Raw genomic sequence first — 17,156 nt, 5'->3', positions numbered from 1 at the left:
AATATAAATTGTATTTCAGTTATAGCACGTCACTGCAAGCATTTGATATCCAAATGAAAGGTTAAAAGCTCAACTATCAAGGCTCCATACCATTTGAACTTTCATTGTGGAGTGATTTCTGTCACTCTGTAACCAGACCACTAGATGGGGCATTATATAATTTAGTAAATTACTTCATCAAAGGGAGAAAATTGCAACTACCTCAATAGAAATCCACCCAGAAACCACCTCCCACCCACTATTCAGAGTGCAGTACTGACAATCATTTTGCACGAGTCAGCATACACCCAAAAATTCTCGCCTGCTAAACAATTATTACTAGACATAGAACAATGAATGCATTGAAGGTATTGAAAGAAAAATGTTTGAGAAGAACAATAAGATAATTACCATTCCACAAAGCACTTAGATAATTATTTCCTTGGTTCAGAAGGTGAGTGGTTGAGCAGTAGAGCTTGGAACTCTGCCCCCACCACCCCACTAATTTTATTTACGGCTGGTGATAATTAGTCAATCTGGATGATAAAAGTTGCCCCACATCTCTGTACTAGACAGACAACAAAAGAAAATTCACCTAAGGTTCCGGGGCCTGATCTGAAACCAGGAACCTCTGCTGGAAATTGTTGTGCATGGACTTGGAGAAGGTCAGGATTAATCTCAGCTCTGATATCTACCATGACTGTGAAAGAACACGATTTCACAATATCTGCCGGTCATTGGAAGTACTAACATGAGATGCCAAGAGGTTCTAGTAACAATGCAACTTTATCCTTACAAGGATATATCTTCAGTTGAGAGAGAATGAAGGTAATTAGCAGAATAAAAGTGCAAAGATTGCTGTTATAACAATAAATAATCTACCTAAACCCAGAAAGACATAGAATAAATGCATATGCAGTTATGATTTTGAATGAGTGGTATAATATAAAAACCACACTGGTGAACAATTAACATTCTTTTGCTGCAGAATAAAACTTAGATCTTTAAAATGCTAAGTCCGCCAAATTAATTGTTAAAAGATAATTCTACATATGCATAAGACTTGTTAATGTGCAAGGGTACCACCTGATCTATATCCCATGTAAATAATAATGAAATTAAGTAATAAGTAATATGAAAGCAGACAGTTATTAAACATTTTCCGTGATGAATTTTGGTATGAAAACTATCACTTATAATCTCCCTGCACTTTTCAACTGAGCAACACCTATAGTTCCCACACTTAAAAGAGCTGCCTAACCATTAATGATGTGACTGGAAATGTGAAGCAGATTTTGTTTTAAAGAACCGTAAACAAAATAAAATTTACGCATGGAAGAGGTATTCCTAAAATAGAATTTCAATTTAAATTCTTATTAATTTGCTGAATGTATTTTGTGAAAGTGTACTTGAGAGGAGGGGGCAGGGAGGGAGGGGGGGGAGGGTGCAACTGTTTCTAACTTCGAACCGAACTGTGCCTTTTGTCGGGGAGTTCGCAGATGAGTGTTTATACAATCTGGGAGCAGAGAATTAGTAATATGAGCAGTTACTTTAAGAATACTTTTAGACCAAGGTGTATTAATCAAGTCCCACCCATATTGCTCATGCCCCATTACATGTAAAAACCTGGGTTGATTAGTATATATTTTTTAAGTGTGATACAGCTAGAAGTTATAGTTTGCACGATGTTAATAAAGAAAAAAACACACAAACTTGGGTGTTTGCAAATAACTACAATTTCCAATGATGTATCTGAATTGGATTCTCAAAATGAATTGATTTTTGGCTAACTTATGTTGGGTCTGTAGATTATACTAAGTTTTATTGTAGTTAAATATCAATAATACTATCCAAAAAAAGTTATATTCAAAGGAAGAATTTAATGAAATAAAATAGAAAAGTAAATACAACCAGCACATTAGAACAATACCAAAGTTTCAACAATTCTTTAGGAAAATCTTTTTATCATCAAAAACACAGCAAAGACAGGTGTGGCTGTTAGATTTTGAAATGAGTTAAAGGCAAACTGAGTAAGATTTCTATTTCAAGCCTAGTAAAATATAGTGAAAAGATAGTCAAATCATGACACTTAAAACTGTGAATGAATGAATAATAAATAAAACTTTGCAGAGTCGAAAGGGCATGGTTGCACAATACCCTACTTTACGTCTCAGCGATAATACTGTATGCATATGCTTGCTTCCAACTATCCCTATCCCCATACAAAATATCTTCATAAGGATTTAGTAGTCATCAAGCAGTTGTATCTTTCTCCCCATGTGGCAGATTGTCACCACTGAATAGGCAAGGAGAGGTGTGTGCTTTCGGGGTGTCAGGCAGCTGTCACTGATCTGTCACTTCTATAATGAAGGCAATCCTAGCTCACAACAAATTAAAACACATTTCCTTTCAATCGGCGCTATTCAAGATCTAAATCAGTTCAAACACTCTTGCTATTTCATGTGCAAATAAAACAATACAGTACATGCATGGATGAGAATGGCTACACACCAGGTAAACAGAGAAGACTACAAGCTGCTTCAGATCCTTTGAAATACTTCTTCATCACCATCAATGCACTAACTTTCACCAGCTGAGATTTAGCTTTGTCTTATTACTGAAAATCCATATCAAAGGAAAAAGAAGTCAAACGAAATTAATTAAGATCTTCAACTATCACTTACAACATCCAGTGCCCTTCCTGTGACCAAAAAGACATAAGTAATTGTAACAAAGGTATGAGAGAAAGATTTTTATCTTTTGTTTGCTGTTATCTCTATCTTCTTTATCAAGTTCCCTAACCTACTCTTCCCTCCTTCCTGCAACCGATCAGAGTATTACCAGAAATTAATGTACAAAATATTATCACCAGAAAAGCAAATGCAAACAAATGACACATTTTGCAACTGTGCCCTTGATAAAAAAATATTTAATACAAATGTTTAATGATTCAAATGCAGACAATATAGAGTGAAAAGAGCAATGTATGATCATAATCCATTTCACAAGATACCAAGACCAGTTGTGAATAATTTTCATACAGCTCTTCATCACCCTGCTGGTGTTCCGGTTGCTCAAATTAGTGCCCCTTTGAAAACAAATGGCAGGGGGTTTGATGTAAAAATTTTCATAGTTGAAATCACCAGGAAATAAAGGCTCTAAATTATAATACTTAATGAAGTGGTAAAGCCTAACGGGTGTGAGATAAATGGGTTGTTATATTTGGTCTGTTTTGTGTTCAGAATGTTGCACTACTGTAACTAAAACTACAGTTATCATATTATCAAAATGTTAACCTCCCAACCTCATCCCATTATAGTGTGTAAATTAGATTTTTTTAATGGAACACGGTAAATTGGCAATAGCATCTGCCATCTGCCAGTAACTTAAACAGGCTAGTTTATCTAATCTCTTCAGTATAAACACTAGTGTGCTACATTTCTACACATCAATATGAATCGAGGTACTTTCCCATTTTGAGAAAAAGCAAATTCCATTTTGTATTGATATAGTCAAATATAAACCCCCTCACAATTATTCTGCATGGGGATACGGTAACATTTTCCATTATAATCAAACTACAATTGTGATTGAAATGCAAGATAAAACGTTTATTAATCTGATGCAGTTTTACAAACGAGGTCCTGATAAAAGAATATAAAATGCATTAAAATGTCATCCAATTGTTCAGCAGAGTTTCTTATTGGTTTCTGTCTTCGCCTGCCAAGAAAGCTTCACAAGTCTATTGTTTCTTTTATAGTGGAAAAATACCTACTGCGGTCATTTAAAATTACACCATAGTGCGTTCATCTCGGTTTTAAGACTGGTGAATTTGAGAAGCAGATCCTATATTGCGGTCTCCCTTGCGACCGAGGGGGTTTTCTAAGTACAATAATGCGATTTCCACACCTACAGTCCTTCCCCAGGTAACCCTTCAAATGCTTCAGGGAGACAGTGAGATTTCAAGAAATTGCAGCACTTTTCTGATTCTTTCGGGAGCATGCCTCTACTTTAGTGCGCTGAACGCGACTATCAGTACTGGCCCTCTGTGCGTCCAGCTGACAATCTCTCCCTGGGTATTCTCTCGAAGTATGCCCTTTGTACATGTGTTCCAAGCTGAAAACTTTGGTGTTCCCCATTTCAACCCTCCTCCCCACCCTTCACCACACCTGCTGCCTCTACGCGCCGACGCGAGGGGACCCCTCTAAACACATGTACAATTCTTCCTAAAAACTCCGCAACAGTCGCAGGTTGACTATGCTGCAGGACAAACGTCAAAGCGTGACTATACTGCCGTTAACTTCGCGGTATCGTTAAAACGAATCACTGACAAATCCATCTAAGGCGACTGTCTCAATTTAATCTCGGCATCCTAAGCATATTGGCCAGGTATCGATCGGTTTAAATAAATGAACACATGAAGCATTTTAATGCACGTGTAAATGCACCAAAGAACTGTTCTCTCAAACCACAACCGAAAACACAACTTTAACCGGAACATGAGAAATGATGTGACGCCAACAGACCCTCCGTAATAACAGATATTTGCCCAGAGCGCTCAGTGCCAAATTGCGGGTTTTATTTTAAGTTTGCAAACCCTCTGTTTCCATAACCTCACAAAACATAAAGAATTCCCTCCTTGCAACTTGCATCGGTTTCAGTCTCTGACCCCGCCACGATTCTCCGGGCGGTAATAAACACGGCAATCACTACATCTGGAAAACTTGGAATGCAAAAGTTAACAGCGCTCACTCCAACCCAACAGGCCTTGAAACTTCACATTAGATGCATCTTTAAAAAAGCAGGGATCGCCAGTCGGCGCTTGTGGAACTTTGCAGCGCCGTAATGCCAAATTCAAGCAGAAACGCTTTCGCAAGTCTCTGGTGCCAAGAGACTAGGTGGAACATTAGATAGAGAAAGTCCACCACAGGTAAACAGTGGCGACAATTTACACATAACACATAGCGATCCATGCTGTAACCAAATGGAAACTTCACTTACATGTTCCGCTAAATTAGTCGACGATCCGGATAGCTCTTCGTGGTCAGATTTTGAACTCCCATCCCGCTCGTCGATGACTAAATCTATTGGCATTTTTCCTTTTAAACAACTAATGTACCGATGGCAGAAGTTATCACACAGCTCGTGGACCTGGAGGCAAAAAACCCCCACAAATAATCAGATGGCGAAATTTCAGAAACCAGTATTCGTGTGGAGTGGTTGGGATAGCAGACATTATATTTAAAGGCGAGGAAACAATACTGAAATTGTTCGTGCTCTCAGAATTCTCCAGAGACTGGAGCAACAAGTATTTGAAACAGGACAAAAATATGCAGTTAACATTAGCAAATAACCCTCCGCATGAAACGACCCATATCATCTTACTGCTCATTCATGCCCTCGTTAGAAATGAAATATATTTTGTTCATATCAGAGTGTTGAATAAGACGGGACATCTATCTCTACATTATCGCTGGTATTGCAACGGCCTTACGTCGTGCAATTGTTCACAGTGTTTCATTTGATACTTTGCTTTAAAATACTTAGCAATTACTTGACTTTTCATACTGCGAACAATAATAATTGTGAAGCGGTCACAGCATTGGGTGTTCTGTTCGACCCAGTAAGTTAAACACTTCAGCTCCGACTATGGAAATCACTTTGCAACACTGTAAAATGAATGTTGCATTCAAACTCAAAGCCACATCAAAGAAACACAGGGGTCTGCGACTTAAAGTCGAGTACTTATAAACCAAGCACCCTCTTTTATTAAGAAATCAGCGTTTTAGCGTGGCAAATAGCCCTTTGAACCTGCCCGGTTTATTTTGTTTCGGGTTTATCTTAGAAAAATCAAACGCCGTCAGTGAAAAACAGCCAAGTCGTTCTTTTAACGACACGTCAATTTTTATTTTTTACAACGTCTTCAATGATTCAACAAAATAGATGTTTGGTTTATATGTTGCATTCACAATTAAGCACTTTTTTTGTACCCACTGCACAAACGCATTTGTAAATGAGAGATCAAAAAAAAAGGAAAAAAAACCATATGTTACCTTTTCTAACTCCAAGAGATGGAACCTTAATACTTGTATAGCTTGAATCATCTGCAAATTTATCACACGTGTTAGACATGCCAAACAGAAATACTAATCGTTCTTTAATTCTTTGGTAGACGATTCCATGGCGAAAGTAAAACTTTAAACATTTCAGCCGTGCAGATTACATTGTTTATTTTTATCTTTCCAAAATCAACATTATGACATTCAGTTATGTTATGAAATCTTTTTGTGTTCCCCATGTAATTTTAATCGGGCTAAAAAAAAGTTTGCGGGTTTCTTTAAAAACGCTCTTAGAACTAAGACGCTGCCTTAGCCGGGACTACAAATCTCAACGCGTGTTTGAAGTCGGCTTTCGGCTCGTTTAGAACCGAAATCGGTGGGATTTTGCAAAAAGATCGTGTCGAAAGTGCGGGAAATGCTGAAGGGGCTCTTTCTTGCCAAGCGGTTTCCTGAACACCCCCAACCTCCCGCGGCTGGCGAGCGAGGTTGTGATGCATGTGTTACACCGGGTAACATTTCATCTCATGTGAAACGCCACCGAAATGAATGGGAGTTTTTTTAGGGCCACGCTAATTAAAATCCAGCAAAAGGGCCATCCTTGTTCTAATAGTTACAAGAGGCGGTGTTTTCTTTACAGACAGCAACCCACGTGCACTGTGTGTGTGTGTATATGTATAATATTATGTTATAAAGATAATAAAATGTTGAAAGTCTTACCAAGTTGTCCAGCTCTGGATTTGAGGAGAATAATGGCTTTTCTGCGCGAACCTGAACGATAAGGGGAAATAAATGAGCTTAATGCAATCAATGCATTAAGAGTTTGAAAACTTATCTTTAAACACACGGATAGCCTTGGCGTCTCAAAAGGCAAGGTATACGTACTAAATAAACAGAATGTGAAACACAATTAGTGTATAAATGATATGTAATTACTTGTAATTTGAGACATTTATTAAAATATTTCAACGTTCCACGTGGAGACACCTAAACAATTTACATTTAAGAAAATAAAATAAAAACTGCTGCAAGTGCTAGTGTGGTCTATCTGGATTTGTAAGGAAGAAGATGAATTGTAGACCTGCTTTGCGAATACTGCTATGTCCTCGTTGAAGGAGTCAGACGAGCAGACGTCACCGCCTGCCACGCCGGGTTCTCGGGGAGTGCAGGTCGCTAACTCGCATTTCTCAAAAACCAACGCTAACAGAGGAAATAAAGGATGCCTGCAAGACAAGGAGGATTTCGGTCAATTCTTTACGGTCTTGCAGTACATGAACCCTTTAAAACTATGTTATGATTTCTTTTTTTTTCATTGCAATAGAGTTCTCAGCCTTTCCTTCTATCTGCATTTCTTCGAGGCAAACCCCTGTAACTGGCTCACAAACTGGCTCCATTCACGATTGGAGATCTGGGCTGCTACTAACAAGCACTGCATAATATTGTGAATTATATATTAACAAATTTATAAAGTTATTCACCCCTCCAAGTTAAGCAACAAGGCAGCAGCCATTTTGAAGTAAAACATAACTTAGAACAGAAACAGTGCAAAAAAAAACTTGCAGCTTCCGGTCACTACAGAAAGCTACAATCATTCACGTTGGTGAATGGTAAAACAAAATCTTCACGTGCATGTAAAACAATATCACGGCGGATCCGACTGCACTGCGTGTCTGCAAAATAGTGATACAGCTTCAGTGCCCTGTGCGTGCATGCTAAAACTTTTCAAAACAACTATATACTTTCTAACCCTCCCGAACTTGCCCTTTTTTTATTTTGCTTTCTACTGAGTTGTTTATAAACAGTTTTCCTTTTACTCTCTCCGAGGAGTGTGTCAGTGTTCTCATATATTTTATTACCTACCCATAAATTGCATCTTTATCTCGCTTTAGGGCATCGTTGACAGCGGAGCCCATGCTCGTGGGCATGACATTAGGATGAGGTGTATGTGGCCCGTAGTGTTGGCTATGGAGCGGTGGTCCGTGGTTGAGGTGGTGAACTGGAGGGATCGGCCGGGGGGCGTGAGGATCTCCGTACATGGACGCCGGGACGCCAACTCCATCCATCCCACCGTAATGAGGAAGTTCATCGTACTGCATCGAAGAGAGCAACATAGGAGCAGGAAAGGTGGTGGGTGGGTGGGTGGATGGTCGGGAGGTTGGGGAGGAGAGAAGAAGGGAGAAATATTGTAACAGAATTGCTTTGAAAACAGCAGACCTAAGATAAGCATAACACCCGACCGTGCATATAATAGTTTGCATTTAAACCGATCTTTTTTTGTTCTTGTTGTACATGGGCCGCCATCATCATTAGATGAGAAGAATCGGACAGGCCCCACCGATACAGGATTATCCGATAGGTGAGTGCTGCAGATTAAACCTACCCTTTGCGCCATCAGTCTGCGCTCCCACACTCGTGGATGTGCCGTCTCTGTAATATCCCCCAGTTCGCCTTAGTTGTGATTGCACGAGATCCCTTTATTTTCCCAATCCAGTTTTCGACTTCTGCTTATCCTCCAGTACCGCGGTTTAAAGCGGACCCAGGGAAGGGAACTTTGCCTTTTTTTCTCTCTCTCTCTCTCCCCTTGTTTTCTTTTCCAGAAGAAGAAGCGAAAAAAATGTCAAGCCAAAAAAAAACACTGAAGGTTACGATCGGCCCGTCAACAGCCTGCTTGTAACAAAACTGTCGTCTCTCATGGCTTTTTGCCACTCCAGCTGTCAATCAAAGCAGGGTTGTCAAGGTATTGAATGAATGATGTTCTGCCGTTGCAACAACTCCGCTGCCTTGGACCGCTATCTTACTGTAAGAAGAAACGGCGATGAAAACGTTCACGAGGAGTTAACAACAAAAAATAAGAGAGAGAATGGGGTGAAAAGCAGCCTCGGCTTCTTTCGTGGCTTTTTTTGTTGTTTGTTTGAATAAGTGGCTGTCAGTAAGTATTGAGGAGGTGGCAGGTTGGTTGGTTACAGAGTGAGTGTGTTGTCAGTAATAATGCGCTGGCAGCGCTGAGCGGCGGCGGCGGGAGAATGACGGAACCCGGAAGTAGTGTGGCCATAGCCAGTCTTACGCCAACCAGTCTCTGATATGCAGAGTATGCAATCCGGACTGCTGCAAGTCAAGGGGGGGGAGGGGGGAGGGGGGCGGGGGGAGTCGAACAAAAATCCCAACCGCATCCCGCCCCCCCTCCCGCACCAGCACCACCTCCCCACCCCCTATCTCCCTTCCCAATAAGATTAAAAGACAAGATCTCTAAATCAATCAGCATTGTGTTACCCTAACAAGGTTCACTGTCCCGCTTCTCTTTTCATATCAAGCACGATCTTGGTGACAACAAAAAAAGTTGTCGGCTTGTTAAAATATTTCAAAACTTCCCAAAGTGAGCTAATGACGACAACGCCGCGGCACCCTTTCTTAAACTTAGCCCCTCTTGTAATTCGCACTAATGAGATCCAGCGGTTAAAGAATTTCCACACTTGCCACACTTACAAATATAACATAGGCAAGCCGTTAAGTCGTCCCATTTACGAATGACCTGGACGCGAGCGGACGTGTTGGGATGGAAGTGCTTCAGCAGTACGGCGTCGGTTTTATTTGAGTAAGTGGTTAGTTGCGAAGTTCAACAGGCTTTAACATTATTTTGCTTCCAGACACTCTGCGTGCAAGGTTGTTTTCCTCCGGTTTACTTTTCCAAGCTTTGTTGTGGTATTGCAGTGTTGCTTAAGACATTTATCACGGTAATCCCCATAATGGTGCGCCTAATTGTGTGGTGTTATTAAAAAAATTAAGTGCGCTCCCCGCACCCCCTTGAGCACAAATGAACTTTTCCAACCAAAAAAAAAGCTTTTGCAGGGAAAGTAATTTTGTGCCGCTCGTCCAATCCTTTTGCTGGATCCAATTCATGCACCCAGCCGTACATCATGGCAGTCAATTATCATAGCTTCATCTGATCATCAATCACAGGAGATGCTCGAAGTTAAGGGGCGGAGCATTAGTCGACCCATCGATTGCAGGAGTTTTGTCTCCCCCCCCCTCGTTCACGGTCCCCTGCACACAAAGGCCAAAGCGGACTATTCCGTTTAATATTTGCCTTCATCAATAGACACGCTGCCTTTTGTGCATGTGACATCACATATCGACGGTTCCACAAAAATGGCAAAATACATTGTCTACGGGATATTTGATTTCCAAAATTAAACACGAATCACGACATTGTCAAGGCAGACTGAATATGTGCACTTTTTTTTTTTTTTTACGAACACTGGGCATAATAACAATACAACTTTAGATGTCAATAAAGCAACAAAAAAAAGATGAATGATTAGGAGGATGATGATGATAGTGATAACCACAGCAATTAAGCAGTTTGATTAAACGAGGCATCATAACAACAATGATGTTTGTGAAAACACCCCTCATATAAAAAGTAAGATCGTGCAGCGGTTGAGATACGCCAGTGGGCATTCCAACATGCTTCTGCCTGAGTTTACCAGGGAGCATTGACAATGCAGGACACCGTCGAAATCCGCTCCCAAAATACTTTTACGCATTGTTCCCCTCTCTTTTATCCCCCGAAAAGAGAAAAAAAGACGTCCAGCTACTGAAGACCAAGCTGCCTTCCGAGACGTTCTTCAAATAATACTTTTCTGGTATACTGTGCTAGCGACCTGTCCTCCTGTAAAGCGTGGTAAGTGCAAGCGAGTCTTTGGCAAGTGTTTCATTAATAAGCATTTATTCTTAGATACAAATGACAACGTTGTCATGGTTTTGCCTAAACGTGCGGCCACACATTTAGGATTGCTCTGTTGTAATTTGCGTATAATACAGCAAGGCAACGCGACGGAAGATGGGTGTATGGAGCGCGGTGGGCTAATGGGTAAGACGCTCGGGTTTTAATTCAAGGAGCCACACATTTTCACCTATTTGCCAACGGTAGCAAGCGTTTCTGAACGGAACCCGAAGCAGGGTACAAGTCGTTTGTAAACTGCGAAACCTTTATGAAGCAATAAAGCGACGAGCTGGTAGCAGCGATGAGTAGGGGTGTTCTCAAGTGATAAATAAAAGTAAATGTTGTGTGACAGTCATCGGTGACTATTGAAAATGCATTTGTTCCGACTCATTTTTTGTAAATGGGTTTGACTGCGGCATCGTACCGTAACCATTTATATCTGTTGGAATATGTTGCAACGTCGTATTGCAGATTAAATATTCCAACTGTACTCGGGCACAGATCTGTAAACTATATTCAGAAATAGGTCATTCCTTTCAAGCATCGGGCGATTCTTTTTAATATCTTGCAGGTCATCTGAAATGCGTGTGATATTTGCCAAATAACAATGTTTTAATTTTAAAGTTTGACAATCAGATTTGTGTGATCAAAAAAAAAGTTTTTTTTATAATTTCCCTCATTTCTAGCCAATATTATCAGAAAACGATTGGGTCTCAGGCACCATTTATAAAGGGCGGCAATAAGCAAGGCGCGGGTTCCTCCATATAAAAAATGGTTTTCACCCGTCGTTTTGTCGATGGAAATCTATTTATATTATGGTTACATTTCTTTGTGTGTGCAGAACGGAAGCACTTTAACGTAAACCGCGGCCTCGCGTTTAATAAAGATTCACAACAGACAACTAGAAAGTAATAGTATTCAAATACAGACTATCAAATCGCGAAGAACATTTGTGTAAATTGCTTCGACGGTTTTCAATAAGAACCAACCCCATTATCAGACAGTGTTTTGTGACGATTTATTCGTGAATACATTAAATCTTGTTTGAGTTTTTTGTTTCCCATAAAACTTTGGATTGGTTTCTGTTCTGGAAAACATTTTGGATGTCCAGTTTAATATATTCACTCTGTTTTGCAGTTTTACATTTATACTAATCTATACATATCAACGGGAATTTAATACTGAAATAAAGAATTTCCTATGTGATTTCATTAAGAGATGGGACTTGAATAGCTGCCGTTCAGATAATGTAAATCTCTGCTCTGTTATGGAGTACATCTCCATCAACGCGCAGATAGTAGGGGACAGAAGAAGATTGCTTTAACAGCCGGTAAAATTTCATCTTCTGGTGTCACATTGGGGTCATCTTGGGGTTAGAGCTATCACTGTTCAGTCTCACTAGTCCAGCTGTGTTGAGATTCATTAAGAGTACAGTATCTGTTTCAAGAAAAACAGCACTAAGACAATCAGAAGGGGAAGGATCCCGCTGTTGTTGAAACTACAAGTGCGCCGAACGAAATGGTAAATTATCAAAACTTCCTTAAATTCGCCACGAAAGCCGCCAGAAACGCGCCTTGCCCACACCTCACCCCAAACCCAACAGCCCCATCTCTCCATTGTTTTTTTTCAGCCACATTTTAATTTAAAACATTGATAACATTCAGATTTACTAATGCTACGTTGTGTTGTTGGGCAGAACACGTCCACAGTATGCTATTGAGTAATCTGCTTGTGTCGCAGAAATAAAACACATTTTTAATTTTAAATGAAAATCATCATGAAACGGTGAAGAGAAACGCATTCTTCCAAACTAAATTTTACATCCGTGTGAAGATATTTGCTTCATTATTTATTCCTGAATACACAAATGCATAGATATATTACTTATAACCCGACTAAGCTAAAATCGCTCTTTTTATATCTTGTCAATAAGGCCAATAACGATAAAATGTGTTTTAACTTAAGGTATCACGAACCGTCAATGGAGTGTCGAGTGACAGAATCTCATAACAAGGAAGGAAAACGTAAAGGAAGACGATGACATTACGGATCTGCAATTATTTTGGTGATCTCGTTTACAAAAGGGATAGGTTTGAGTTTTCCCGACATTACCCACGGTTAACGCTTTCTTTAGTTTAATTTTGATTGTCCTTTATTCTAAGATTATGTGAGTGTGTCTTTATTACCGGTTCGGGCGTACATTGTTTTCCCCCTGGACTATGTAAATTTCTTCATTTCTTCTCAGCAAAACTTTGGAGACTTCGCTTGTTCGGGTAAAGAGGTAAGACACGGCAGTGAACCCAAACCTTTGCATTTTTGTGGCTGTTTCAATCAGTCACTTTATTCCAGAACTGTGTTATCTAAATCGCTGAAATATTAGAGTTATGGCTTGCTTAGGTTTTTAAAGAATCATAAACCTCATTTTATTCCACCCAAAATAGGGATAGGAAAAAAGATCGAGGGCGATTACGTTGAACTTCTGTTGACCCCAATGCAAATTCGGCTTTAACAAGCCCTTCGCACTGGGTCTGATCTGAAGTCGTTACCTGCAAACGGCCGCGTATTAAATTTAACGCATTCCCTTATATTGCCCCAATCTCGGCAAAATCAACTAAACCGAGCGATATGAACTTTTGGAAAGTGTTCTGCCTTGGTGGGCGATTAGTTCATCCGAAGGCACTTCTTTTCGACAGCCCTTTAGCGCTATCTGGCGGGGCTGGGTGTAGTAATCCAGTTACTAATATATACTCAACTGTATTCCCCGAAATATATCAGAAAGCCTTGTAGCCGTACAAAGTTTATTTACCAGCAGGACTGGGTCAGCGATTTTTTAAATGAGCAGATTATATTGTACGCATTGAATCTAATGCAAACACAGTTCAATTTGATAACGTTGCCTCCAACACGCCAATGATCTCATTTCGTTTTCATTATCGAGAGGGTAAACTTTTCGATGACCGTATTACCACGCTGCCTGGAATGGTGAAATGCGTGCACTTTGCGATTGCTGCCTATTCGTTGTTCCACGTACTTTTATCTTCGCCTCACCTCCCAAAGTAATTGATTTCAAAATTAATACATTTTTTTGTTTTGGAAGCTAAGGGCGGTAATTCTAAATTGTCAGAACTGATTGCCGATATTATCTTTCCTCCTTAAGTGCATTTTAAAAGATATCACACATAAAGACTAATTATTTTGATCGCACAATGCCTGACTGCTTGCGAGAGAGATCAACCATGCATGGCTGGAAATTTGGAGGTCACTATAGCCAGAACTTTTTAATCGCTAGCGCTGTTGTGGAAATGATAACACCACAATACTTCGCCCACACACTGCACCTTCCGCACGCGAATCGCGCATGAAAGCATGTTAAAGAATCGTTACCTGTTTCGAGAAGGGTGTTAATTTCTTGGCCGGAGGGGGGAGGGGGGGGGGGGATGTCCACATTATGAAGGATATTTAGCCGGATTTTTTTCTTTACTTAGCTGAATTTTTACAATTATTCATTCAGTAATATATAAACCCCTTCCCGTTTACGCGTTGTTTATTTATCACTCGCAAAGCAAGCGGTATTTCTTTTTATGAATGTTTTACATGAACCGAATAATGGTAATAACAAAACAGGCCGATTTAGGTAGTTATTTTGGATGTTAATAGACTATGCTTCTCTGCTTCTTAAACACAAGCTTGTTGTGTTTATAAGTAGTGGGATCATTTAATGAGTGTCATTAAAGCGTGTTTCCATTGCAATTATCCCTGGATTAGAACCACCAAACCAGGTTAATTTGAAAAAAAAGCAATTAGTGCCGACTGTAACAAAGCAACGAGCAAATCTTTATGGACTTTTTGTAATAGTCTTGCGATAAATTCCGCCCTTTCCCTATCTTGTGCATATAGCCCTTTTAATATTGTACAAAAAGGAACGCTAATTTAGTTTCATACAATGCTTAACATTAACATATTACAGCAGCTGTTTTGTGATTTTCCCTTCTTTCTGTGGCACCAACGCGCATGTTTTATGTTTTTATCTTCAATAAAGCTATTTTAACCGATTTTGTCCTCGATGGTTTGACCTAATTAAATGTAACTTCTTGTCTCTACGCTCTTTTGGGTTGCACTGGAAATTGGTTGCAAATGGGAGTTATTGAAATCAGGAATCATTCTGCTTCATCTTTGCAGACACCCAGGAGGTAAGGGTTTATATAATAGGGCAGTTTTATTTTTTTTTATATTATGATCAGTGCAAAACTCATAGAGCGTGCGTATTATTTATCGGTAAAGTGAAATATTGTTTACATGGAACATTGTCGGGGGCTCTTCCGGGGAATCCAATTCGCTAATTTTTCTAATCTTATCTGTACACTTTTTTCATTATCTTTGCATTTTTATACGGCAATAAGTTTCGGCACATTTGGAACCTCCAACGATTATATTCTTTAAACGTAAAAGGATGACTTCAATTGGAAGTGCTTGATCTTTTGAAGCGGTGATGAATATTAATTTTGCATTAATTATAATTATTCACTTGTTAACTTCAATTTAGCTGTTAATATGACTTTGAGCAATGAAATATCACTTGATTATGTTATTGTATACAAAACATGCAAAACTATACAGATTTTTAGACACCATATTGTGATTTTGACCTAAGCAGAGAGGAAGGATGGCAAATAATTTGTGCAATTTTGTGATTTTGTTTATTCTATTTTGCCCATATAATTATAAATTATAAAATAATTCAATCAGGTCCGTCATAAAATTTTAGAGGACCATTGCAAAAAAAACTTACTTTCACTTTAATGTACGTATTTTTAAAAGTTTTTCCTGTGTGAACAGGCATATTGTAGCTCTTTAAAAATGATATACACAGTTTCCTAGGTGATCCAAAAGAGGACAATAACTACGGCTCCCTCGTGTAAGGGAAGAACTTAAGAACAGAGGGAAATCTATAATCCATGTCCTACTTCGAAAGTCTTCGTTTTAAAGCGAGAATGCAACCCGCCATTTCCCGACTGAGAAAAAGCACACAAAAAGTTTTTTTTTTAATGCAAAGAAACGCCAGGTTGTTGAGTAAGCAATAAGGCGGTGGATGATCTGTTGTTTCGTGAAGGTCAGGTCACGGGCGAGCTTTTCTCCCGCAGATCATTAGGTGTAATTGGGTAAGTTTAAGTGGACTTGGGATGCCTGTACTTAAGTTAATAGCAATGACCTTCTTGTGGCTGTCCTGTCCAACATTATTCATCGTTGCCAGGCCGATTTGAAAGCGATTCCCATTCTGGCTTTCCAGGGGTATTTCAGAATACGACCCCAGTAATGACATTGCGGGAAATCCCATCACATTTTTTATTTGGTCATTAATATGAGGCAAGAAAAGCAGATAACATTTAATCTGAGTACCATTGTGAATCAATCAGAACAAACGTGCACATCAGCGGTAAATATTGTATTGATTCATCGAATTACAATGCATGTGTACAAAGCGCATTGGACTTCATTACAACATACAGTGTAAGTTAAACTACTTTAAATTAAAAAAACATTCCCGAATGATGCACTTGCTATTCGAATCCCGTCTGTTACTTTGAGAAATACAAACTGAGTGTCATTTTTCCAAATGCAGATTGACATGGAATATCGATTTAATTACTAAATGAATAAAAATAACTTAGCCAATCAATTGGTCTCTCCGCTGGCTATCACGAAACTTATGTTGCCGTCTCATTTTTATTGAGTTAAGTAAACGGGAGGAGGGAGGGAGAGAATACGCACGAATTGCGCAGAAAAGCAGTAGATCAAATTTGATTACATTTGGTCAAAAAACGACCTTTTTAACGTAGATTCGTTAGAAGCGTGAAATATTTGCTCTTCGTCGACTCGGTCATGTTCCTATTATAGTTGTTAAAGATATTTAAAATATATATCGTCTTGCTGATTATAAATCAGAGCAACGGCAACTACATGCTTCGAAAACTGTATTTTGGTGTGATTGGGAAGGGGTACAAGGGTTAAATCGCGTTCCAGCGAGTTCAATCGGCTCCATTAGCTTTTAAAGATTCGATGAAACCATTGAGGTCCAGTGCATATAATTGATCAAACATGAAACGTTATTAAACACAAGGCTGTGTCATTACATTCTACAGTTTGGGACTCGAACGCAATGCACAATGGTGTAAATTGAAATGAAAATATAAATGAAAGTTATTACTTAAACTGTTCACATAAATTTGCCATGGCATCTAAGGGCAAAAATAACAATGCGCATTGAAAAGAAACCAGGACCATTTTTACTTTAAAGATAGACACATCATGCTGGAGTAACTCAGCGTGTCAGGCAGCATCTATGGAGAAAAATGGATAGGTGACATTTCGGGTCGGGACCCATATCATATATATACAGC

At 39.3% G+C, this 17,156-nt stretch overlaps 1 protein-coding gene across 5 annotated transcripts in view; it reads right to left on the bottom strand.

Annotated features, from left to right (window-relative positions):
* The window catches only part of meis2a (Meis homeobox 2a), a 119,183-nt gene extending 109,234 nt beyond the window's left edge, over positions 1-9,949 (bottom strand). For 2 of the 5 annotated variants that reach the window (XM_078406387.1, XM_078406391.1), the window contains exons 1-6: positions 8,416-9,111; positions 7,896-8,125; positions 7,117-7,258; positions 6,756-6,806; positions 6,033-6,083; positions 4,981-5,130 (exon numbers count right to left, since the gene is read on the bottom strand). In XM_078406387.1, the coding sequence (XP_078262513.1) occupies positions 4,981-5,130; positions 6,033-6,083; positions 6,756-6,806; positions 7,117-7,258; positions 7,896-8,125; positions 8,416-8,427 (636 nt within the window). In that variant the 5' untranslated portion in view covers positions 8,428-9,111. Of the gene's footprint in view, positions 1-4,980; positions 5,131-6,032; positions 6,084-6,755; positions 6,807-7,116; positions 7,259-7,895; positions 8,126-8,415; positions 9,112-9,518 lie in introns of those variants that run through there. The other 3 variants (XM_078406389.1, XM_078406392.1, XM_078406388.1) reach the window with 2 other exon arrangements.
* Between the last annotated feature and the right edge of the window lie 7,207 nt (positions 9,950-17,156).

The sequence above is a fragment of the Rhinoraja longicauda genome, chromosome 10 (assembly GCF_053455715.1).
Source record: "Rhinoraja longicauda isolate Sanriku21f chromosome 10, sRhiLon1.1, whole genome shotgun sequence".
In the NCBI taxonomy this organism is placed as follows: domain Eukaryota; kingdom Metazoa; phylum Chordata; class Chondrichthyes; order Rajiformes; family Arhynchobatidae; genus Rhinoraja; species Rhinoraja longicauda.
This window is presented reverse-complemented; position numbering and strand designations above follow the sequence as displayed.